This window comes from Schistocerca americana, chromosome 3 (assembly GCF_021461395.2).
Source record: "Schistocerca americana isolate TAMUIC-IGC-003095 chromosome 3, iqSchAmer2.1, whole genome shotgun sequence".
NCBI classification, from domain to species: domain Eukaryota; kingdom Metazoa; phylum Arthropoda; class Insecta; order Orthoptera; family Acrididae; genus Schistocerca; species Schistocerca americana.
This window is the reverse complement of record NC_060121.1, coordinates 147517187-147542936: the sequence shown is the minus strand read 5'-3', so window position 1 is coordinate 147542936 and position 25750 is coordinate 147517187. Positions and strand designations below refer to the sequence as shown.

Below are 25750 nucleotides of genomic sequence, written 5' to 3'. Positions count from 1 at the left end.
GTCCACAGCTCTCATACTGCCTTCTAGCACTAAACAGGTGTCATGAAAGCCCAGGTGAATGCCCCCACCCACCAAATGGCATAATGCTGCCCTCCACTACCTGCATCCATGGCATAGTGCATGTTTTGAGCAGCTGTTCACCTGCATTATGCCTATCCAGATACAGCCATGTTCATCTGACCAAGTGACATATTTCTGCTGATCAGTGGTCCAACCTTGACATTCTCATGCTCACTGCTGTCGTAATTGATGATTCCTTTGGGTGAACATGGAAACACGTTGGGATCATCTGCTGCAGAGCCCCATGCTCAGTAATATACAGGGTGTACAAAAAGTCTGGGAACACTTTCAATTATTTATTGCACCAGAACTAAACATTGTACAGATATCATACATATTGCATTTTGAAGAGAAACGCTGAAAGTTTGTAAAAAAAAAAAAAAACATTCGATATGGGAACCATGAGTGACCTGGCAGAAGTCAATACGGTAATCAAATTCTGGCCATACCCGTCCCAGCATGGCATCGTCGACTTCGGCAGTCGCTTCTCGTATTCTCTCCTGGAGCTGTGGTACATCATCTGATAGAGTTGGTACATATACCAGATCCTTAACATGTCCCCACAGAAAAAAGTAACACGGAGTGAGATCTGGTGATTGGGGAGACAATTTCATGAAATAGCTTTCCCCTTGATGTGGCAGCTCCATGTTTGCGAGTAGCGCTGGCTATTGGCAAATTACCAAACTCCGCTGTGGCAGTATACATGGGGGGGGGGGGGGGGTGGTAACTTTCAGGGTTTCTCTTCAAAATGACATATGTATGATGTCTGTACAATGTTTGGTTCTTATGCAATAAATAATTGAAAGTGTTCGCAAACTTTATGCACACCCTGTACTTCAAAACATGTGCCCCCACCACCATTGTACTCTTGTCAGATCTGCCATAGACCGTTGCCTATCTCGTTTTACTTTCTCCCTTAATTTAATTGACAAGTCAAAATTGTGCATCATTACAACAGAAACAAACTTTCAAATGAGTCAGCATTCCTGGCTTCATGCTTAGTACTTCACAAGACTGTCTGTCTGTCTGTACCCTCAGCAATGAATACTGAGGCACATAAAAAATGTGAACACTTACAGCCTGTCGATACGACATCCAATCATCCAGAAGTTACAGCCATTAATTTCCACTGCATGAAATTTTTCGAAATCAGTTCTCCCACTGACCACCTCTCTTGTGGGGCCCATGGTACTGTCTTTGAGAATCACTTCCCACACCTGGTTGGAGGAGCAGCTTCCTCCTCCAGTGTCCACCCATGGCACTTGGGACACGTCTACCCGGAAACCCGCAGATCAGAGGGCCAGTACCAGCCAAGGGCTGTAGGAACTGAGACATATCGGTACTCTCTTCATCTGGCCCCACACTTGTCAAGGATGGACTCTCCCAAGAATCTCAGCCACCAAAGGCTGCGGAGGAGGAAGAGGAGAAGAATCAGAATGAGGACAAGGCTATTCTGGTGACCTGGAGTCGCCAGATCCCCCCGCGCCATCGGATTTTGAACCAATGCTCATTGATGTGGTTAGATTCCTATTGGTTACACACAGTGATCTTCTAAGCACTTGACACCTAATCTGAACATGTGTAACATGATCATTCAGTGGAAATGTAGTGGATATTACCCTCACCTGTACCTGTTGGAATTACACACCTTATTTCCCTCTCTTCTGCAATTTGCATTGCCCTACAAGAAATGCACTTCACAGATGACTATTCTCCAATGCATCATGGTTATCATGCATTCTGTCAGTCCTGTTGGCCATGACAGGGTTGCTGCAGGAGTCTGTAATTGGTTTGCATAGATGTGATCAGTGAGTAGGTTCTCTTTGTATCACATAGGAAGCAATAGCGATGAAAGTGCAAGGGACATCAGCGATCACCATTTGCAACGTTTACATACCTTCAGACAGGACTTTATTTACCTTTGACCATCTTAATCCTACAACACCCCCTCCTTTTCTCCTACTTGGGCATTTGAGTGCACACCACCAATGGACTCCCTGTGGGGGAGTACGACTTTGTCTGGTAGAGGCCTTCTAGTTGGCCAGTTTCTTACGGACCAGTAACTGTACCGCCTCAATGATGGAACTCCTATCCCCTTCAACACCGCCCAGGGCACCCTTTAGCTATCGATCTAACGATCTCTTTCTGCCATCTTTTCACTGCATTGGTCACTACATTATGATCTCCGTGACTATAACAACTTTCCAGTGATCCTGTTGCTTCCTTGCCTATGGCAAATGAACAGACTATCTCATTGGCTGCTTTGAGCAGCCAACTGACAGTTGTGTGCCTCTGCATTTACCTTCACCCCCCCTCTATCAGAGTGCACTGATGAGATTGTGTTAAACATCTCTGTTGCAATCAGCTATGCTGGTGGCATTGCTATTCCCCTTTTTCCAACGCTGGCCCATGCCACTGTGGACTAAAGACATTGTAATATCTATTCAGGATCACCGCAGAGCCCTGCAGTGTTCTGAGGGATTCACAGACCAGTCATATCAATTTAAGTGATTTTGTGCTAAGGCTCGCTGTCTGAATGCAGCAAGAAGAAATGGTGGAAGCAATGTCTCTCATTCCAGAGAACATATGCCTCTTCATTCCAAGATGTAGGCCATGGTCTGTAGTCTTCTGGGCTGCCAACAGCCAAGAGCTGCTCTGGGTCTTATCCATGGCTGGTACCCAACCCACAAATTAACACTGATCTATTTCAAGGTCCTCAAGTCTGTCATCCTAATGACCCTTTGTCACCTGTTACCCCAGTACTTCAGGAGTTTCGGGGTGTAACCATTTTTTACACTGATGGCTCTAAAACTGGGGATAAGACAGGGTATGCTTTTACATTTGCTGGACGGGAATATCATTTCTTGCCATGAACATGTAGTATTGTTACACTGGAACTGATAGCTGTTAACAGAACCATCCCCTTTATTAAATGGACCTCATTTGACTATGTTTAAATATGTAGTGACTTAGTGAGTAATCTACAGGCCATGGGCTGTCACTCTGTGGTCTTTGCTCTTCATGACCGCCTGCCGGAGTGGCCGAGCAGTTCTAGGTGCTACAGTCTGGATCCACGTGACCACTACAGTCGCAGGTTCGAATCCTGCCTCGGGTGTGGATGTGTGTAATATCCTTAGGTTAGTTAGATGTAAGTAGTTCTAAGTTATAGGACACTGATGACCTCAGAAGCTAAATCCCAAAGTGCTCAGAGCCATTTGAACAATTTTTCTTCCTGACCTGCCCGCTGAACTTAGTCCTACTTGCTGCTCAGTTCTCTTTCTCTAGGCACCAAGTCTCATGGTTATCTTAGGGAATGAACAGGTCAACCATTTGGGTAAAGAAGTGGTTACTTGCCTCCACTGCCAACCCCCCTGCCCCCAATATGTTGAAGATACATGTTTAAAGTTGGTGGTAAGCATAAAACATCATCTGAGATTGTACTAAATAGTTTCTCCAGGCAATTAGTCTTGGAGCCCACATGAAGGGTAAATGATTTGCAATAACATACTAGACCTCTTAGCATCAAACAATCTTGAACAAAAATATATCCAAAATATTATCTTTTTTTTTTTTAAAAAAAAAGAGGATAAAAACTAAAAACTCACTGGACTGCTTCCTAAGGGTATTTCCATTTCTTACTTAATATGTTAACATTGCCTAGTGTGCCTTAGATTCAAAGAAGTAGTATCTATGGCAGTTGTGAGTTTTATACACATATAGGGAGAAATGACTGTCACAATAAAATAAGAGATAGCACAAAAAATTGAGGTGTTCACTTCTTATAAATGCTTTTTGAGAGTGGAACAGTAGGGCAATACTCTGATAGTGGTTGTATGCGCCCTCTGCCAAACACTTAAGTGTAAATTGCAGAGTAGTCGTTTACATGTAGTTGTTTTCTCACTTCCCTTGCAGTACAAACCACTAGTTTCTGATGCTCAGAGTTTAGCTTCCTATTCCACTTGGCAATGTTTTTGCTTTCTTTTCTTCATTTACTGTCTACGTTTCTAGATGGAGATGTCCTAAATGATACAGAAATGTATCATGAGACCTCATTAGCGAGCTCACAGAACTACTTTAGTGGATATGGTGTTTTGCTTTAAATGTTATGTACTAGTTATTTAGGGATAGAAGCAAAATTAAAGTTAACTATAAAAATATTTTTTTAAAATTTGCAAAGAAGCAGTAAACTGTCCAAGTAGTTGTCTTTGCCAATTTAACACTTGTTTTTGAATTGGTTTTCCGTTTTTATTTATTATTAGTGTACTAGCTAAAAATAATGTCTTGTTTTGATGACAGGGTTTGGGACACGTTGCCATTCCAGTTACCAAGGATGCTGTGGTTCGTCCTGACATTGTGTCCACAGAGTGTGCTGCTGATAAAGAACATGCTGGCAAGACGGCAGCAGAGGAAAGAGGAAGACACAGCTGAGTGAGTAACAATATTTTAATAAAGAGTCAAAAAATCATGCTAAATGTGGTATGGGTGGGAAAAACTTACTGGTTAAAACTGATACTGGTATTTTGGTTCTGAATAACTGCTATTTTTGGTATTTGTTTGGTCTTGGTTGTAACAGGTCTTTCAATTTTTTACTAATAACCATGTAAAAACAGGCACATCAGTTTCATGTAACAGCGTGCAAAAATTCTTTGTTTTTTAAATAAAACTTTTTTAAAAAAGAGCAATGTTTCATCACCATCAGTAAACACTTCCGGGCTAAGTTGCCGTGGTCGATCTGTAGAACTTCTTCTCCCTGATGTTTCGTTCTCAACTACGGACAACATCTTCCGAGGTGAGTCAACGACTGGCTGCTAGGAGCTGGGGCCGCCACTTATATGGATATCGTAGGGGGCGCCACCGCACGTCACGTGGCATCGATGTGCAGCTATCTCTGGCTATCGTCTGTTCTCTCGATTGCAGGCAATCGATTGTCACGTGATTGTTGCAACGTCGACCGCCATATCTTATCCAATTTTAATCCTTCTTCTTTACGATTAAAATTGTATTGATGTTTGTGGATTTCAATTGCCTCTCTATACATACGTGTATAATAGTGCGACGTCCTCGCTAGCACGCTTGTTTCACCAAATTTTATTTCGTGATCTCCATCCTTAAAAACATGTTCCGCTACTGTCGATATGTCCCAAACGACAGTTTCTTTTGTGCTCCGTCAACCGTGTATTGATGCACGGTTGACTCACCTCGGAAGATGTTCTCCGTAGTTGAGAACGAAACCTCAGGGAGAAGAAGTTCTACAGATCGACCACGGCAACTTAGCCCGGAAGTGTTTACCGATGAAGACGCCGGGCGTGAAAGCCTACATGGAATGATGAGAGCAATGTTTGTTTGTAAAATTTCCATTGCTTTGAAATATTTGGTTATTGTAGAAAATGGGAATAGCAATTAGTGTTATTTTAATAGTCACACCAAAACGAGAAACAAACATATGACATAAGAATTGGTACACCACTGGTGAGACAATAATGTACCTGGTGCCATGTGGTGAAGCCTGGCCTATTAGGTGGCACGCATGTACATGCCTTGTTAAAGACTTGCCCACACTTGTTCTGTAGGATACCGTATTTACTCGAATCTAAGCCGCACTCGAATCTAAGCCGCACCTGAAAAATGAGACTCGAAATAAAGGAAAAAATAATTTCCCGAATCTAAGCCGCAGCTGAAATTTGAGACTCGAAATTCAAGGGGAGAGAAAAGTTTTAGGCCGCACCTCCAAATCGAAACAAAGTTGGTCCATTGTAATATGAGATAGAATTCAGGTCGAATGAATGACGATACAGCTGCAGTAGTTCGGTTCGAGCCGTAAGCTTAGCAGTTAAGCTTTACCAGGTAGCCATTGCTATGCGTCAGGCGCTCCGTCCTTATTTATGCGCGTACCCTTCGTTTCTCACGTGCTTCGTCTGGTTTGAATTGATTGCTTATTTTTCTTTGATCTGATAATTGCCGTTCTCTTTGTTATAGGTGTTTTCGTCACTCTAAGCTGAAAATGCATTACTGTACTGTGTCATGCATTGTTTGTCGCATTCCGATAATGAATGTTCACGACCTGTCGCCGCTCGCGGCATGGTTTGCTTTTGTGCCTGCTACCGCCGCTTACAATAAAAAAAAGAGAGTAATTGTCTCAGTAGCGAAACAATGGCAAGAGACTGCTATTTGGTGTTATTTACACTGCTGCTTTCTTTGATAATGATCATCAAGAACCAAATAATAAACTCCATATGATAGAAGATGTTCTGAACGAGAGTTTAGTGAAAATTTCCTCCGTTTGAAAATATTTGCAGACGCCACTTTAGTACATTATTTTCTGCACAGAAATTAGTCATCTTAGATTTAAAAATCTAGTCAATTGCCGTGCTTCACTTCTGACTATATCACTATTAGGCATAAGAATAATACGAATATGAACATGACATATGTGTATACTTCAGAGTTTGTGTTGTCTCATTCTAGTTTCGTAGTTTATTAGGCAGACAGGATTTAAATGAGATAGCAGCAAACATGAAAGAATACATGGTAAAATGTTTATATTCGTATTATTCTTATGGTGAAGAGAATACTGCATGTGATTCAGAATTCACAAAAGTTCCCATTAGCAACCATCTCTTCTCACAGGTAGAGAAAAAATCAGAACGTAGAATTGGCCATACTGACAAACATCGCAAACGGTCTTGCCAGTCGGATTTTCGTAGTACATTGAAAAGCTGTTACATTCGAAGATGAACAATACGGAGTTTGTATTTACTTCGTTGGATAATGTATGAAAATGCAGTGGTCGAAATTCGGGGCGGAGAAAAAAGCTCGTCTTCCATGTTTTTTTTAAATTTATTTACTGACGCAGAGGTTTTGGCGCCAGTATTTATCTTTGTGCCTGTAAAGCATGCCTGTGTAGCGCTACATATATTCGACGGCAGAAGTTAGTTGTGGCAGCACCTACCAACATATTTCAGAACTTCCGCTTACTTTGCACTCGATTCTAAGTCGCAGACGGTTTTTTGGATTACAAAAACCGGAAAAAAAGTGCGGCTTGGATTCGAGTAAATACGGTAGTTCCTCACCTTTGTCGTTGGACATTGGTTGTATTGCAGAATAACATCATTCCTAATTTGGGAGTATTTTACGAAGAGTGGTAGGAATTAAGTGCAGTGTTCCATTTGTGTTAAAAGATTGAAAATGGGGTGCACAAACGAAACAGTGGCACTTTACAAGGAGAGCAGGTAAATTTGATTGACATACGTGTAATTCTGTTGACGTACTGTAAACTTGGGATAATAACTGAATCCTTAATTTTGTGATTGCTTCGGGCTGAAAAATTGATTCCATCCAAGAGTGATGATGCAGGAAAATAATCGGAATGTGACCTTATGCACTCTGTTACCACACCTGTCTCCTTCCCTTTTGCCATCTTTGCTAGAGATACTGAGACAGATTTCTGCCACAGCCTCAACCCCGTATCAGTTGAGATCTCATACTCTTAACCTGAATTATAATTTTTTGATCTTTGTTTGACGTCGTCATTGATTATGGAAATAACAGCTATAAAGAAAGGCTATTTCAGAAACTGGTTATTCTGATCTGTTTTAACAGTCAGGTTAAACTGCAGATGAAAAAATTGATATAACTGAAAACTGGTTGTTACAGTGATAGACCACCACCCCTAAAGTGTTGCCCAGTACATAGCTGCAGCGCCTCACATGGAGTGAGACTTGTCTATCTGCATTCACAGTCACTGTTCATTCCTTACTGCAGTGCAAGTGTTAGCAAACTTCCATGTGGAAATAGTCAATTAAATGCTTGCTAGGAGCTTCCAAGTGGAAAGACATTCAGATGTGTTCTATGGACCATGAGTTTATTAACGTTTGTAATATTTTACCTCCATCATGTGAGGTTATATGAGTATATGTTTCTACAGTTTTATGAGTATTTGCCTTGTACATTGTGAAAGTATCAGTAGTACATGATTCCAGATAATGCAGTATGAGCAGTCAAAAATTGTAAGGGAAACAGTGAATGTACTACAGTACATTTTGAAGTACAGACTCTGGAGTCCATGAAGGCTCTATGGAGAGATACACTATAACCCCGCTTTTACGTTCCTGGAATTAATGTTTTCCCGCCGTTTATGACATTTTTTTTATCATTCCCGTCAAATTTCCTATTTCCACAATGCTAATTAACATCTGATTTTGTGTGAACATATTAATAATTTTCCCGGGATTTACGCATTGTGAAAACATATTCATGAAGAAAGAAAATGACGCTGGCTTGATGTTGGCCATCCAGTAGTGTTTACAAATATTCCGTGGCTAAGTTTTTTGGTACCAGGGCACTCTACTCAGCCAGTTTGAACTGGTAAACAAGTAAGAGTTGGAACAATTCATGCCGTATCTCCCGCCGCTACTAAGCTCTACTTGACGTGGTGGCTCATGGGAGTAACTACGTTCGTTCGAATAAAGATGTCATGACCAATCACAACCATTTCCAAACTCTCTCTACTGTGCAGTTTCGTGATTGTTGTGACACCTTTGTCGAACCATATTTAACACGTTTTGGCATTTGACCACTTGGAATGCTAGTAGACACTGTTATTCACTTTGCACTCCTCAAATGTTTTTGCTTTAACGCAGCACTGGTTATGTGTTGTTTGCATGATGAGCAAAAAGTGTTACAAGAATTTATTCTTGTTGTCAAGTGCAGTATTTACATATGTACTTTTTGTGATCTTGCACAAACAAACAATGAGAGTGTAGTTTGTATGTGTGTGGTGTGCGACATTAGCGAGGAGGCACAGTACCTGATAACATCAAAAAGATGACTACAGTGCAAGAGATGCAGACTAACACGTATTCAAGTAACTAGTGCAGTATTTTTATTATTTAAATAATGAATGACAGCTGTAGGCTTTCAAAAACATCGATTATGGCTTATGTAATTGAGCCAAACGTTCCTACTTCCCAAACAGTTGTCAGTTCCAGTTACATCAGCGGTTTTTATTAGATAATAAACAAGACACTGAAAGCCTTTTGATGCCTGTTATGTGCACATATCATACATAAAGTGTGAAAATGCAAGGGGGTAACCTATACGCAACTTTCGTAGCTTAAAATGTTATTTCCCACATTTTACACTTTCCTGCATTTTACACAATTTTTTTAGAAGTCCCTTGAGAAGTGAAAAAGAAGGGTTTCACTGTATATGCTTAAAAATGCCTGTCATCGTAAAATACTGTTTGTCACAAAATTATTTTCGTTCTTCATTCCATAGCTTATTGGTTACAATATTGTGCTCATGTATCATAGTAACATTTTATTTCACATTTATTTAAAGCTGTAAAGCTATGTTACATCATTTACAAGCCTTAGCTAACATGTTCATTTTGCTAATAGCACCTGCTCCATGCAGTAATAAACTAAAACTCTAGCAGGACATATGTGTATAATGCTTTTAAGAACTTTCTAATTAACAGCAGTGGGAACAGAATCTCCTCATGTGTCTAAAATTCTGGCAACTAATTACACATGTCCCCTGCAGTTTCATAAATAGGGACCTGAAAAGTCCGTAATTTGTGATAAATGTGAATACAGATGTGAATTTTGCTTCAAAATAAGAAAATGCTAAATTACCTTATAAATGCTGTTTCATAGTGAGTTGAACCCAGATGAACTGTTTTAACAGAGATAGTTCGCAATAGCTGTATTTTCTGCTATAAATACTGAAAAATTACTTAGTTTTCAGTTACTAGTAGTGAAGATCATCTAGTGAAGCCCAATTTCTAAAGATAAACATGTAAGACCATGATTGCAAAATAAAAAGTGCATAAATGTGATGACGTATTGGTGCACTTGATGCTCTGCTCTCACGCGAGTTGTGGGCAGTGGAATGGTCTGTATAGGGTACAAGTGCTGTAATGCAACATAGGGACTCGAGTGTTGAGCGTAGTATCTTAGAGGAAAGAAACTCGCGTGTTTTTCTCCTAGCCAAAGTTTAAAAGTTAATAAATGGAGACAGTTTAATGTGGCAGTTCTAGGTGACAGATGTTTTATACTGTGGTTGCATCAAGTACTGGTTGAAGTTGACCTGGACTACCTTGTTTACCACACTGTCAGCATCAGGAAGCAATTGTGTGGTACCCATTACTTATTGCTTTGTGTTGCGCATTGCTCAACATTTTCTTAATTTGAAATGAGTGAAGAAACTAATCTTGGCCCATCACGTTTTCAGTAATGTCCATCAAAACACCAGAAGTGATTGGCATTTCGTCATAGGGCCGTGTGTCAAGTTCTGGCTTTGCAGAAATCCAGAACACAGGTATAGGCTGGCTGCCCTGCAAGAGGGCTTGTTTCCCTGCACCACTCGTCCCCTCTACCAGTCAAAATTCTTGTTTGTGTACACTCACGGCTGACAGGTAGTTCATAGCGCTCACATCCAGCACTATAGTGTTGCGACTGGAAAACAAACCTTGTTAACATATTTTTACTGTACCAAAGCTCTTCTGCTAATGTGCAAATAGTTATTTTCGGTTTTACTTCTGCACAATTCATCCCTCATTTCCTGTGTTGAGTTCCAGTCTGAAAAAGCACCTGCTCTCTGGTAGTTTTTGTTTGTCCAAATGTTTTGTGAAGCATCCTGCGGAAGTGAGATCGTCTACCTCCAGCCTCGGTTTCCTTCAGCAGAATCATAGCATGCTTTCTGGAATTGCAGTATGGGACTACAGATCATGATAAAAACTGAATGAAAGTCCGTTGCTTTTAAAATCCTGCAGTGGAGACGGGTGTGAGGTTAAGTGTCCGTGCCTTTGCTAGATCTCATAAATTGTTTTTATTTGTACTTACCTTCAGGAGCCAAATGTATAAAGCTGCCAATAGACGTATATAACAGTAAAGGTGATGCACTATCCTAGCTTTCAGAACTAACAGCTCCTTCGTCACGGCGGAGGACACGTTGAGGAACATAAAAAAGGAATGGCTGGCCACTCGAACTGCAGGATGAGAGGGGCCTTCTGATGAGAAGGACAAGGGTAGACAAAGATGGGGGGGGGGGGGGGGGGGGAGAGAGAGAGAGAGAGAGAAAGAGAGAGAGAGAGAGAGAGAGAGAGAGAGAGAGAGAGAGAGATGATTCACTAGATTGTCTCATTTAATTTTTACTTGCTTTGACAGAATCAAACTTTTTATAGTAGTGGGGTTACTTATAACTCTTCTTCATAATATAATAACTCGTATACATATTTGATTGTAGGATTCATAGTACCATCACAGCTACATGTACTTTAGAGAATCACTACACAGTTACACTCAGTCCAAGATCATTTTTTCCACCTCTGTGGGCTATATTTTTTCATGTCACTATTCGAAAATAATGGATTTTCGATTTTCTTTGCATTCTCACATATGGATTATCAGATTGACATTACTACAGATGATATCCGCCCACGGTAGCTGAGTGGTCAGCGTGACAGAATGTCAGTCCTAAGGGCCTGGGTTTGATTCCCGGCGGGGTCGGAGATTTTTTCCACTCAGGGACTGGGTGTTGTGTTGTCCTAATCATCATCATTTCATCCCCATGGATGCACAAGTCGCTGAAGTGACATCAAATCGAAAGACTTGCCCCCCCGTGAACAGTGGGAGGCCCTAGTCACATTACATTATACATTTCCTACACAAGATGTTGCTGGCAGCCCCCCCCCTCCCCCCCATGCCCCCCCCCCCCATGCCGCCCCCCCTCTCTATCTCTCTCTCTCTCTCTCTCTCTCTCTCTCTCTCTCTCTCCGTGTGTGTGTGTGTGTGTGTGTGTGTGTGTGTGTGTGTGTAAATTTGTCACCCACTATACATCTGCAGATGTGTGATTAAGTGCCTTCATTTATGTATACTGTATGATTTTTATATTTGTTGGCTGTCAGCATCAAGTCTATACTAATTTAAAGAATGGTAAAATGTTGACTGCATTTGAATACCTTAAGAGATAGGTGTCCACAAATGGGAATCGGACACACATTGGTCTGGATATGAAACAATTGAAAGGAATTATTGGAGCATATATTTTATGGAGATTTTACTGAGTAACACAATCAGGCAACAAATTTCACTGTAGCGTCGTTGTGAATGGTGAATGATGTAAATTTTCACTGTTCACCAGATTTTAATACTATTCTCCAGTGCAACATTTTGTCTTTGTTTCAAAAAGATCTGAGGAAGAGGACGAAGAACCTGTTATGCAAGTACGTGAAGTTGCTGCGAGGGGCCCACGTCGCCGCAAGCCCAAATTTGCCCCTCCTGAGGTACTGGCTGCTGAAGATGAACTGCCACATGATTTGAGCACAGCTCAATCTTCTGGGTCAGTTGATGACTTGTCAGCCCAGGAAGAAGATACAGTAGCTCCTTACATATCAGGTGGCCTGTGGACCGATGACGATCTAGCTGAGCTGTCTCGTCAGCTTAAACGATATCCACAAGGCACTCCACAGCGTTGGGAAAAAGTGGCCGCTGCGATGCACAGGCCGGCAGCAGAGGTAAGCTTCGAGGTACTTGTCTAGTGAAAAAGAAGGGAGCGTAATCTATAACTCTTCTTAAAATGTATTGTAAACATAAGGAAGAACTGAATAACAGCTCAGTATTTTCAGACATTCATGAACCAATATCATTTCATTTGTAAGTGACCGAGGTAAGAGAGACTGCTTGTTGTCTGCAAGAGGTGATTTTTGTACACAGTGACCCTACAGAGCAACACACCTGTGACTGATTTTATAAAATCTGTTCTTAGGAGGATGGCATGGTGCTTCGTTTTCTTGCCAATCTGATCTCCTCTTAGAAAAAGTTTTCTTTTATTGATGTCAACTGGCTCATTATTATTACTCAAACATAAATTACTTACTTTATTTTAAAAGCCTAAGAGACAATAAACAGTGTATCTCTTACAAGGGAACAATCACAGTGTGTTGGATAGCTGGTGAAATGACGGCCAGATGTCTGGTCTTTCTTAAGGATAAGTTGTAAAATTTAAGAATAAGTCCAAAAGAGATTTCATAGCATGGACGTACATTGTACAGATATTTGGTACTAAAATATAGACAAAAATTATGTCATAGTAGGAAATAAAATTGAAATCATAATTTCAGAATAAGCAGCAGACAGAGATCTGATGCAACTGCACTGCTTAGTGGTTCAAATGCGTCATTACTGTCTCTTTAACACTTGTCCTTGTTAAAAGAGAGTTATAGTGAAAATTTATTTCATTATTGTTTAATAAAACAATAGTTTAGCTCATATTATGAAAGTTTATTTTCTCCTTGTTTAAATAAACTAAGATTAAACTGTGATTTTGACCATACATGACTTACCTTGGTAACATAAGGAAACCTATTCTTTTCGTGTGTACAAGGTGCACCGCGCTCCCACTCATGTTGAGAGGGTTAAACTCAGAAGAGAGTTCCTGGAACCATTCTGTAGCAATTCTGAACATGTCCTGCTGGAATTGCCCAAGTCTGTCGGAATGCACAATGAACAAGAATGGGTGCAGGTGATCAGACAGAATGCTTGCATATGTGTCACCTGTCAGTCATATCTAGATGTATCAGGGGTCCCATACCACTCCAACTGCACATGCCCCACACCATTACAGAGCCTCCACCAGCTTTAACAGTCCCCTGCTGACATGGGCAGTCCATGGATTCATGAGGTTGTCTCCATACCCTTACATGTCCGTCCGCTCGATAAAATTTGAAACAAGACTTGTCCAACCAGGCAACATGTTTCCTGTTATTAAGAGTCATATGTTGGTGTTGAAGGCCCGAGCATAAAGCTTTGTGTTGTGCAGTCATCAAGGGTACTTGAGTGACTCTTTGGCTCCAAAAGCCCATATCGATGATGTTTCATTGAATAGTTCGCACCTGACACATGGAACAATTCTCTTCAGTCGTCGTTGGACGTGTTCTTGCAGCAGTTGTTTCGGGCCGCAGCAATGTTGGAGATTGATGTTTTACCAGATTTGTGATATTCACAGTATACTCGTGAAATGATCGTACAGGAAAATCCCCACTTCATCACTGTCTCGGGGATGCTGTGTCCCATTCCTCGAGTGCACAACAAGTGTGGAGGGGGTGGAGGACGTGTCTGTCCGTACGCCTGAAGATCTCTGTCTGATGGCTTATAATATCTAACAGACTTCTTTCAATGTGCTTTTCTGCTTCTTCACGCCTCCTCTGTGTGTTAAGTAATCTATCCATTTCTTATTGTTGTTAAACGAGGGCTAGCCATGGTTTGCCAAACTTCACACATGCAGCCTGTGCAGGCCGTAGGTGGGCCCTGCCTGTCACTTGGCATTGCTCGGTCCTTCTTGGAAGTACACAGTACAGTGCAACATTTCATTTAGCATTGTTGTGCATCATTTTTCGGTCGGTGCCACTCTTTTGAGTTTGACAGAATCGTACTGTCAGTGCTGTTTAATCTTAGCTATTTGTTGATGGTGTGAGGGTCCAGCGGATGTTTGCCCGAGAAGGAGGCAGTCTAGTGATCTATCTTTGCAATTCTTTAAAATGAGTGGGAATGACAGAAGAGGGGGATGAGAATTCTTGATTCGTATAAGTGTCAGGTGCTATATATTTGCTAAGAAACAGCATTACAATACTATGCAGAAAGAATTTAAAGATTTAGTTGACAATGAAAGAGCAAACAATTACAATGACCGACAATCCGGATTGCTTGTTCTATAGATCAAAAAGCACTTTGTGCTAAATTTGCGAACTTGGAGTACATGGAGAAATTGATGATACGAATAGTATAATTCCTGCAGTCTTGTGCATTGGTCCATTGTCAGTTGCAACAGTTTTCAGCGGAACTGAACAGAGAGTATGGAGACGTTATATGTTACTGCAAAGTATGTTGGTTAAGTTATGGGGGATGCCTGAAATGTTCTTTCGATTTAAAACTTGTTATTGTTGAATTTATGAAGGACAAAGGCAGGCAACAATGAAAATTAGAACACCTGGAAAGAGTGTAGACTTTGCATTTTAAGTGGACTTGATTGCACACTGCCCACAGCAAGACACTGCTAGGTAACTTCTTTATGATTTGATAGGGATGCATTTAAAAAGAAAATTGCCTTGTAGATGGTTTTGAAGAACATATTGTTGCCTTGGAAGAATTACAAGGGTAGTTTTATAAAGATTTTGAGGACACTGTCAATCTCAAATTTTTTTCCAAGCTATTTTTGAGACTGTTAGCTGTTTGTTGAAATTGTCACTGTGCATGTGCAGATGTAACTGATTGACCTGCAAGGTAATTCCAATTATAATGACAAATCTTTTTACATTAAAACTGTTCCGGATCTCTACATTGCTTTCCTCAAGTGGAGTTTCCAAGTCTCCATAGTGAGGTTACAAAATTGCTACTAATTTCAATAGAAATATTCACGTGAAAAATCGTTTTTCGATTATGAAACTATGTAAGTCAAGATTACATGGCAACTTGTGTGCAAAACTCTGTGAAATTGTCTGCGTCTGTCTGTATGCCTACTGTTTGTACCAGATAAAATTTATGTCTTCAGCAAACCAAAAATAAATAATTAATTCTAATAATTTGTTTTGTTTGTGACCTGTGTTATAGACAAATGTAAAATATAAAACTAAGTAGTATGCAGTGCGACTGTACTGCGATTTACATGGTGTGCGTTTGCAGTTCTTCCTTTCCTGCTCCTTGAGATCAGACAGTGTGGTGTGGCAGTGGAGGAAAAAATGTAGTAAGGCTGAGTGCTGTGGCACTTGTGCCCATGAGCCAAAAGCTTGACCACCCCTGTGTTAAGCCATCCTGGATTTTCCATTGTTTGATTTTATGAGGGATGTTTGTTGATAGTGATTCTCCACACCCGCACCCCACACCAAGCCCGGCCTCAAAATCCTCATATGTAAATGTTTCATTTACCCCCTTGCACCTTCTTTGCTTTCTGTCTAATCATATTAGTGTGACAGTGTTTATGGCAAAGGACTCGTTTCAAGTCTGAGGAAAAGGTATTTCACGTATGAGGACTGACTACGATTATGCTAGCCCAGAAGTTATTGTGTAGTGCTGCCTGAAGAATGGCATTATTGGACCTTTCTGTATTGAATTCACAGTGATCTGTGTGCCACATTCTTAAAGTACTTAAATAAGTTGGAAAATTAAGGTATTGCACAATTGTGTTCCAACTATCCATGATTGGAAAAGAACATAGCAAAATGCCAGTTTATATAATATTACCTTTGTTATAGTCACACTGTTACATGGTAGTTTATCAGGGTCAGGGTGGTTTGAGTTAGGACCTGTCCCATTGCCAGCTAGGGTTGGAGCAGCCTCGACCCTACCTCCTTTGCCAGTTGCCTTGGTCATCTGTCTTTTACTCTGTTCTAATTGCTTTTAAAAGTACTAGCCCCATTTTCTGCCACACCCTAGTTTCCATTTTTTTGCTTGGCATTCTGATTTAGTGCTTGAGCTCAGACAGTGTGGTGTGGCATCTTCTTCAACTGGGAGGGGGGTTTGGTTGGATGTAGGTGGAATCTTTGTTGCCATGAATGAGCCCTGGGAGATCTCTTATCTGCTCTGTCCTAATTACTGGCCTAAAACCACATACTTTCACTTCTCCTTAAATTATTGTTCAGCTCAGTACCTCGATTTCATAGTTATAATTCGTTTTGCCCATAATTCGTTTTACCCAGCTGCTGCATATATGATTTCTGAGACTGTGTTAGAATTATCAAACCAGGGATGTGCAAGAACTGCAAAATCACTTCTGTGTAATTGAACCTGTTTTTTTGTCATAATAATCATCTGTCTGGCATCCACTGTTGCATTAAAGCCTCTTATACATTTTTCCATTGATTATAATCATCAGCTGTATGCATCAAACCACTCCTATATATTTTTGAATCTCATATACTCAACTTCCATTATGTTGTTGCCTCAGTCTTTTCTTACCTTTCAAAATCCAACAAAGAATTACTTGCAGAAAAACTCCAGTGAGCTGCTTTTTGTATAGTTTGATGTATGCCAAGACATCTTTCTGAGCTTTCACTCATCTTCAACTGACAAAATATATCTTCATAAATAGAGTATTTCATAGTCTACATTTTGAACGCTCCAGCTGCCTTTTGTTCTGACTTGTAGATCTTCTTTCAGCCTCTATATGCGTAGCACAAACAGTTTAATTATTTTAATTGATTAAATTGTGGATTCTTGTTCAAACATAGTATATTGTGTTCACATCCCACTACAGGAACCAAAGCAAAATGACCCAGCCCATTGGTAAAGTGGAGCAGTGTGCTATAATTCATTTTCGGTAGCAAACAATGTCACGGTATGCTGCTGTATCAGTAAGGTGCACCAATTTGTTGTGGCTGCTCCAGCAGTGTGCTATGGTATGGTGCCACAGGGATTTCATTGTGTACAACAGACTGCATACACATACCTTAAATTTATCAAAAAATAAATTACGTAATTTGTTCTGCCAAGTTCTTCCATTCTCTCATCCTGGGGCCTAAGTGTCCTGCCTTTCCTTTTTAACCTTCCCCAATCTAAATCTCCTGCAATCCTGAGAAGGAAACTATTAGTGCTGAAAAGAACAGTTGCTACCCACCGTATAGCAGAGATGCTGAGTCGCAGATACGCACAACAAAATGACTGTCCGAAAATGAGTTTCGGCCAACAAGGCCTTTGTCGGAAACAGAAAACACAAATGCAATCTCTGCTGAAAACTCATTTTCTGACAGTCTTTTTGTTGTGCCTATCTCCAATTCAACATCTCTGCTATATGGCAAGTAGCAACTATCCTTTTTATAATATTGTTAAATTCCATCCTGGATTTTTCCATTGTTGAAACTATTACTTCTGAGAGCTATGACAGTAGGTATACTTTCATGGGGGCCTGTTGGCAGTACTGACTTTTCTCCTGGCTGGGAAGTCCAGGCCAGCATGTCTGCCTCATAATTTGATAGTTTTATGAAGAGAATTTTTCTTTTTTGTTTATGTTATGTTCTGGTTCAGAATGAAGTTAAAAAAGATGTTCGGCATACATTATACAGCCTGTTTGATTTATATCCCTTCTATTTCAGGTGGCACATATGGCAAAGAAGGTGAAAGAAGAGGGTTATCGTCCTCCACAGGTCACAACAGAAGAGCTCCCTAGGAAAACAAAAACGCGTGCTGCAGAATCACCACTGCCAGCTGCCTCAGAGTGGAGTCAGCCACAACAAAAAGCTCTTGAAAATGCTCTTACAAAATTCCCTAAAGGAGGATCAGGAGATCGTTGGGAGAAAATTGCAAAATGTGTTCCAGGAAAGACGAAAGTGAGTCTTTTAATGTTTGAGCAGTAGGTTACACAATCTTTCTGACTTTTTGTTTATTTATTTTCAGAGAAATGTCTCTCTAGGTAGCTGTTGGCACATAGGACTTAATTAATTGATTGATTACTACTTGTTGTTGTGTTTGTTGTCATAGTCATACAATTCCATCTTTGGTTTAGCATTACCTTTGAAAAATTTTACATTTTATTTTAAAAGTTTCTTTAAGACTTGTATTTTGATGGCTTTTCATTGCCTGTTTTTACTCTTCTTATTTGGGCAAAACTGATTACTCTGTTTTTGCAGATTTCCAGTCTATATTGTTAACCACTTATGCTGAATTTTTAGTTACTCTTGTTGTACTGTTTATCGACACTGATGAGGAAAAAACCTTAAAGGATGCTACTAAATTCATTGCTGATACTTATGTCTTCACCTGACATTGACTTATTTTTGGGAGTTGAGATTGTGTTCAGAAATTCAGTTAATTTCCTAAAAAGGTGTCTATACTACCATTACGTGCTCAGTATGAGAGGATTGCCTTTAAAGTTCCTACAAAAATTGGGAAAGAAAAACATTCTTTGTATAAATTGTTTTATTATTTTCCAAAATGTTCACCTTCAAAATTTACACACTTATGCATGCATTTGAATGAGTCTTAGAAACCTTCTTTCTACTGATGTTGGTACCTTGAACACATGGTTTCGGAAGGATTCATCATATTTTTTAGGTTATGAAAATTGCTATCCACAAAATTTTGTTAGACATAATAAAACAAAAAGTTGCCATTAGGCAATGAGTCAAGTGAATAGGGCAGTGATACCTTAATTGAATATTATCTTCTTTAGATAATCAGTTCTTTGATAAGAATGGCAGCTGGCACTGTCATGATGATGAGTGATTTTTTGTTGTTGTTTTTCCTGATTTCATTAGTAACTTGTGGCAAACAAACTATACACTATTTGGCATTAACTATACTTTGATCCTCTAAAGCTGTGGTCACATGTCTGGTGTATGCGAACAAACAGGTAGTCTTCTGTTAGAACTCCCAAACAAATGGTTGTTGCTTAGTTTCCAGTGTATACAATCATATCAAAATTCTATGTCCTGTTAAACTGTTGCATATGGATTTTGCATTGCCCCTGTCAATTTTTTAAAGATTTCACTATATCAGTTAACAAGAGCCTGTTTTTGAGCTTCGGTCAGATAGTGTGGCACCAATCGGGAACAGATGCAGGCATCTTTCACAGCGAAATGTTTGTGCAAAGTCTGTGTACTGCTGTTTTTAACATGCGTTAGGATGTTCCTAGCTCAAGGGAAATCACATGTTGATCCTCTTCAGTCACATTGTGCACAGCTTCGTGATTTTTGGACAGCAGAATTTGGTCAAGCTTTTCGAAATTTGTCACTGATGGAAGCATGACCAAATGAAATTCTGCAAACCAATTGTAAACAGTTTTTTCTGAAGCTACATGAAACTATTTTAGGCATTGATATTAAGGAGTGAAAAAATCACAAAAAAGAACAAAACTCTTAATTTGAAACTTCCACCAAAGGTCGTTTTAAGTAAATTATTTAACTAATCTCTGGGCTGTCATTACTTTTACAGTAACACATGGTAACAAACAGGCAGTTGTAAAACAGTAGTCAGTGCCATCTAGTGGTCATTTGTAGCAACTTAAAAGATATTGCTAATGCAAAAGATCCTTTATGATCATTTGTGCTAGTTCAGTGTCTGATATTTCAAAATATTTACCATCATTAACTGTGGTAATGCCAATCCTTACTTTAAACTGTGTCCAACAATATGTATTACGACCCGCACAGATAGCCAAGCACTTAACATGCCACTTTCGCGACATGGAGAGGTGAGCCTGACCCAGATGGAATCCATCTCACAGATTAATGATGAGGGCTGGTGAGCTGGCCAGCCTCATTAATTCTTGACCATGTTGAGCCTTATAAGAATAAGTTCTAGTTAAATCTCTTCTCATCTTATACTATCAGACAACAAAGAAAGATTGAAGGGAGATGGTGTTCACATGTGTGTGTTGTATGATGTACAGCCAAATGATCTTCAGTTCAAGCATTCACCCAGTTCTCAGTGCGTTTTTGATTATATCTGGCAAGAAATTATCTTGTAGAATTGTTTAGTGTTAAAGTTCAAGATAAGCTAATTCTTTCTTGCTTTTGGCACACCTAATGTGATTTTAGCTCATTATTTTCTTTCCCTGTTTATCTAATGGTCAAATATTCTGTAAGGCATACTTCATGTATGATTGCTTGTTCTCCCACATTAATAAATGTTAGTTGCTCTAATGCTGAAATGGAGAGAAAATACTCAGAATTGAGACCCACCTCAATTTAGGTGATGTGTGAAGCACATGGTGCAGCGGCTGTGATGGCTACTAACATAATGAAGCTGTTGTGTCATGGCTTTTACTTCACTTCACAGCATGTACATTTGTAACTTATGTTATACTGAACTTTGTGGTATAATTCTTTAGTGGCCTTTTTTCTCTCAAGACTGTGTTGTGATTGTGATTAGTATTTGTGGAATGATGAAAAGAGGAGAGATAAGCAAAGCAAGTAAGTAGGCTAAGGCTTGTCAGGGATGCAGGATGTGGTGGGTGGGAAACTCTAAGAAGAGGGGTCAAAGACAGACTAGAAAGAACCCTTGACAGCTAGAAAGTATAATATATAGTGTTTACTAGATCATACTTTATCATACAGTGTAAGCTTTCACAGCTGATGCTGACTGTATTTGAAACTCCCGGGCTGTTGAAAACGAGAAAGTAAGTTCTGTTTATAGGAGAGAGAAAATTACATTTGATTTTAAATTTTCTCAATATACAACGATTTTTTTTAACTGCTTGTGGGTATGTGCTAGATGGCTTCATCCAGATGGTGCAATATTTTGGCAAGTCTTGTGTGCCGGCGAGATGAAAGCAGAAGTGGGCATTTAATGTCAAAATATAGCAAAGTTGTCTCCAGTTCTGAACCTCTATACTGGCTCCTTTATCATGGATGTTGTGATGTTGCTGGTTGTGACAAGGATGGTCATACTTAGAACACTTTCTCGGGGACAAGAACCAGTCTGTTAGCACTTTCTTGACTCTGTGTCCGAAACATCACCAAAACAGGATGGGCCACACAAATACTGCTTAACATTCCCGGAAGCTCTTTTGGTGGGGCTACGTGATAGTATTATGTTCCCAAATGGTATTATAGGCTTCCTCGAGCTAGTAAAGAAGGTAGTTCTTCGTGTATTAAAGCCTGTTGAATTTTAGACTTCAGTAAGGTTTGGTAACCAGTTGGGTCTATCATCTCGTCAACCAGTACTAGAGTTGAATGTGCTGAAGGGCATACAATATTTACCAGATTATAAGGCAAGGTTTTTTCCCAAATTCATCATTCAAAAAATACAAGGTTGCTTTATATTACCAGATTAAACTATTGCTGCTGAGGTTATCGTTTTTACATTGTTTAATAGAGTATATAGGGGTCTTCTTACATGTGTAGATGAATCTTTGGATATTGAAGTCATGTGCAGATTTATTTTGAAGCATTCAAAAGGGCAGGGACAGACAAGTGACACTGGCATATGAACAGGCCAAGATTTCCCTATATGACGAAGTGCTTGATATAGTATCAATGTTACTCGAACAATCACGTGATATTTGAAGCGAATGACAGTAGTGCCAAGGATATGTGAGAAATTATGAAACAGCCGCTACAGCAATCTATTACTCTGCTTAAAAATTGACAATTTTGTGAAATACAGGAGGAAATAGCACTAAATTCTATTAACTTACAAACTCTTGTTATATTTGAAAAGGTTTGCAATAAAAGTTCTCATACACGTATGGATACCATTTATAAACATTATTGCTGCTTTTTAAGTGAAGGTAACATTAAAAAGTGGAAATGTTGTTCTTCAGGAAACATTACATGATTCACAACTGAGATCAATATTTTATTTGATTATGAGAGACTAATGTTTTACTAAGTGGGTTTCAGGCGAGAGATTTGGTTACTTTAATGTATTGGAACACTGACTAAAATTGTTACCAAATTTTAATCAACATTATGATGGTGACATGCAGCTGAAACGAGAGCGTAAATTAATCCAGATTTAAATGTCTAAAAAACAAATAAATGATATTAAACTGACTGACTTATTGTCACAAGAAAAAAATACAGCAGCAAGACCTGTCTGGAGATAGTCCAAAAGACATCGGTAGATAGTGGAATGACGGAAAATTTGGCAATTAGACTGAATTGTGATTGCGATCTTTTATTCGTGCATTAATTGCTGTTGCGATGTATGATTTCTGTGGGAGAAGATATTGCAGCCGGTGTTTCACATTTGCACAAGTAAACACTACGGAAATGTGGAGGGAGAGCAGTGATACCAGATTGGCTGAGAACTAGATGAGTACACACTTCATACGTGACTGGAACAGGAAGAAACCTTAATAATTGGTACACTGGGAGGTACCTTCTGCCATGCACCTCACAATGTACATGTGGACTGAGCTGGTAGCAAAGTGTGTCATGTTGCCAGTCTTGGGAATCTACACTGCTTACTTTGATTTTTAGGAACATCTACCATGTTTATATTGCAGTGTGCCTTTATTGATTGTGGTTGAAACTGAATTGACTTTAAAATTGGACAAATACTCAACAATAGTATTCCTGTCTGCAGGAGACAGTAAATGTCTAGATAGTCACCAGTGGTGTTCTTACATGTTTTATGCTGCAATGTTGTCAATGCTCACTGTGAATGAAAGGGGTGAGTCCGCTGCTGATTCTACACAGCCAATGAAAGAATGGTGGGCCACCAATATGTTTGGAAGCAAGAAACATTGTAACATTCTCGCATTAGTATAGAAGTGAAATCCGATATGTATTTGGATAAAATCAGCTGTGTTTAGAGGTCCCACAGTTAACCACGACATCAAAAATCGCAACATATTTGGAAAAAACATCAAAATGTTTGTGACAATGAGGATACTTCTTTCACGGCTGTGCTGTTAGGCTGATGGTTAAAAATAGTGATACCACAAACGACGGGATTAATAAGAGAAAAATGTGGAAAAGAAAATGTTGTCAAAATGAATAAATGGCATAGATTTAGAATACATATAATGTTAAGTGTTTTGGCAGATACTTTGTCTGTAAAAGTTTGTAATTTTGATTAGTCAGAATATGTTAAAAATAAATTTTCTCAAGAAGCTTCTTGAAAACAGGGGGTTTGTCTTATATGTGGGTAAATATGGTAGATGATATGGGATTATCATCTACTCAAAGATATTGTATGCAAGTTATGAAGATAGGACCATGATATTGACTTGGGCAAGTACTATCCTTTCTTTGTTCAGAATAACTGTTAGAATGTCTTCCCTCCACGAGTCAGGGAAGTAGTCCTATTTTGATTGGATTGAGGAAATCTTTTTCTACTTCTGGGAGCACTAGTAACATGCTGTAACTCACTTTCTCATGTACAGGTGGTGCATCACAAATAGCAGTCGATGCTGAATTGAGCTCTAGCATTGAGGATTTGCAGTTAAAAAAGTATATCACATAGTTGGGAAAAGGCATAGTTGGGAAAAGGCATATATTCAACAGTCAAGTCACTGTTGAAGTATATCATCTGGATGCAGGCTAAAAGTAGAGACATGTGCAATACATGTGATCATTGTCACTAGTCAGATTATATCCTTCACAAATAAGTTAGCTAGCCATCCAGAAAAACCAAAACCTGTTTCATATTTTAATGTTCTGTCCGATACTTAAGAGAAATTGAAGAAAAATCTTGGACCTCCTACAGCCTGAGAAAGGCTTAAGGCAGGGGCCTTTCATATATGTAAGCAGCAGTAGGAATCTTAACTTGGATTGCTTGTTCCAATGGTGCATCAATTATATGTCTAGAATATGTTGTGTGTCTTTAAAAACAGTGTACAGTCTTCTTATTTTTCTATACGTCAGTGTAGGATTCTTTATCTGCAGACGTGTAAATCATTTGCCCCTCCACCACACCAGGTGAGTCGCACACCAGCATTGTGGACACAGGATGGACAGCAGGAGAGAGGGGTATAAAAGACAGAGCCCAGTGAAAGATGGTCATCATGACCACCTGCCACCTGAGAATGGTGACAAGTTAGCTTGTGGAAATACGGCACCATCTTGTGACACCACTTAGCTGAATACCTGACAGCAGTTCATATCTTGTTAAATAGTATTTTATGAAAATCGATAGCGTTACAGGGATAAAAGAATAATAATGAGCTACATTGATAAATTAAGGTTATTCCCTTTTGGGTCACACTCTTCGAAATTTTGTGTGATAACTATTATTTAAAATTTCACCTTTTTTGTTTTTACAGGAAGAGTGCATGTATCGTTATAGACAACTGGTGGAATTAGTAAAGAAGAAAAAGGAGAATACTGCAGAATGTGTGCCAATGGCAGAGCCTTAGGTTGCATCCATGGAGGCAGCCTATTGTTTAAGTATTATTTCAGGTGCTTCCTGTTTTGCGGGCATTTACATTTCTTTGTAAACTACAAAACAAAGTTAAGTTATACACAAATGATTGAATACTGTTTTATATTGTAGTACACCTTGATCTATGTTTGTATCACATTTTATGAATGCTCTATTGAAAAAATGTATCATTGTTCCTAATGTGTGGATGTATGTTGTGAACTTGCTGTCTGTGAAATTTTTCGAAGCTCAGAGATGTGTACATTTTAAGTGTGACTTGACTGCAAACTCCTAACAAAGAATAGTTAGGCTATGTACATAATGAACAAGGTGTAATTACCATTTAGTTGTGTTAACTATTGAATGATTTGTTTTGAGAAAAGACCAAAAAGAAATAGCATATTTATAAAAACTATGAATACGTATATGAATTTATGATTGTTACTATTTTGCAGCATCAAAGAATAGTGAAAATGTAATGTGCTTGGGCTGCATGAAGAACTGTCAGATGTTTATGCTTGTACAGAAGAAAGATACACATGTCACTAATGAATATGTAAACACTTTACATACCATATAGTGTTACTATTTGTTTTTTGCCCCACTGCAAAAATCTTCTTCTTAATCTTGGTTTCTCAGCAATTGATATATCCATGTCCAGTTTGAAATTCCATCAGCTTTTGTTTCCTACTGCAGTGAAAGACTGCTCATTTTAATGATCACAAAACTTCAGTTTTTATATTGTCTGTAACCAGCTTTTGTCAACTGAACTGGAAATTTTTATTTATGTTGTTTTCTATAAACAGAATCTGAGAGTTTTGTATAAAAGTATGCCAACATACTTTTGGAAGAGCATTTTTTATTTAATACTATTTAATGATTTTTCTTGT

General features: G+C 39.2%; 1 protein-coding gene across 1 annotated transcript in view; it reads left to right on the top strand.

Moving 5' to 3' along the window:
* Positions 1 to 25462, top strand: part of LOC124607169 (dnaJ homolog subfamily C member 1) — a 33614-nt gene extending 8152 nt beyond the window's left edge. The window contains exons 5-8 of the mRNA XM_047139383.1: positions 4357 to 4488; positions 12253 to 12577; positions 18146 to 18379; positions 24763 to 25462. Of these exons, the coding sequence (XP_046995339.1) occupies positions 4357 to 4488; positions 12253 to 12577; positions 18146 to 18379; positions 24763 to 24855 (784 nt within the window). The 3' untranslated portion in view covers positions 24856 to 25462. The remainder of the gene's footprint in view (positions 1 to 4356; positions 4489 to 12252; positions 12578 to 18145; positions 18380 to 24762) is intronic.
* The last annotated feature ends 288 nt before the right edge of the window (positions 25463 to 25750 follow it).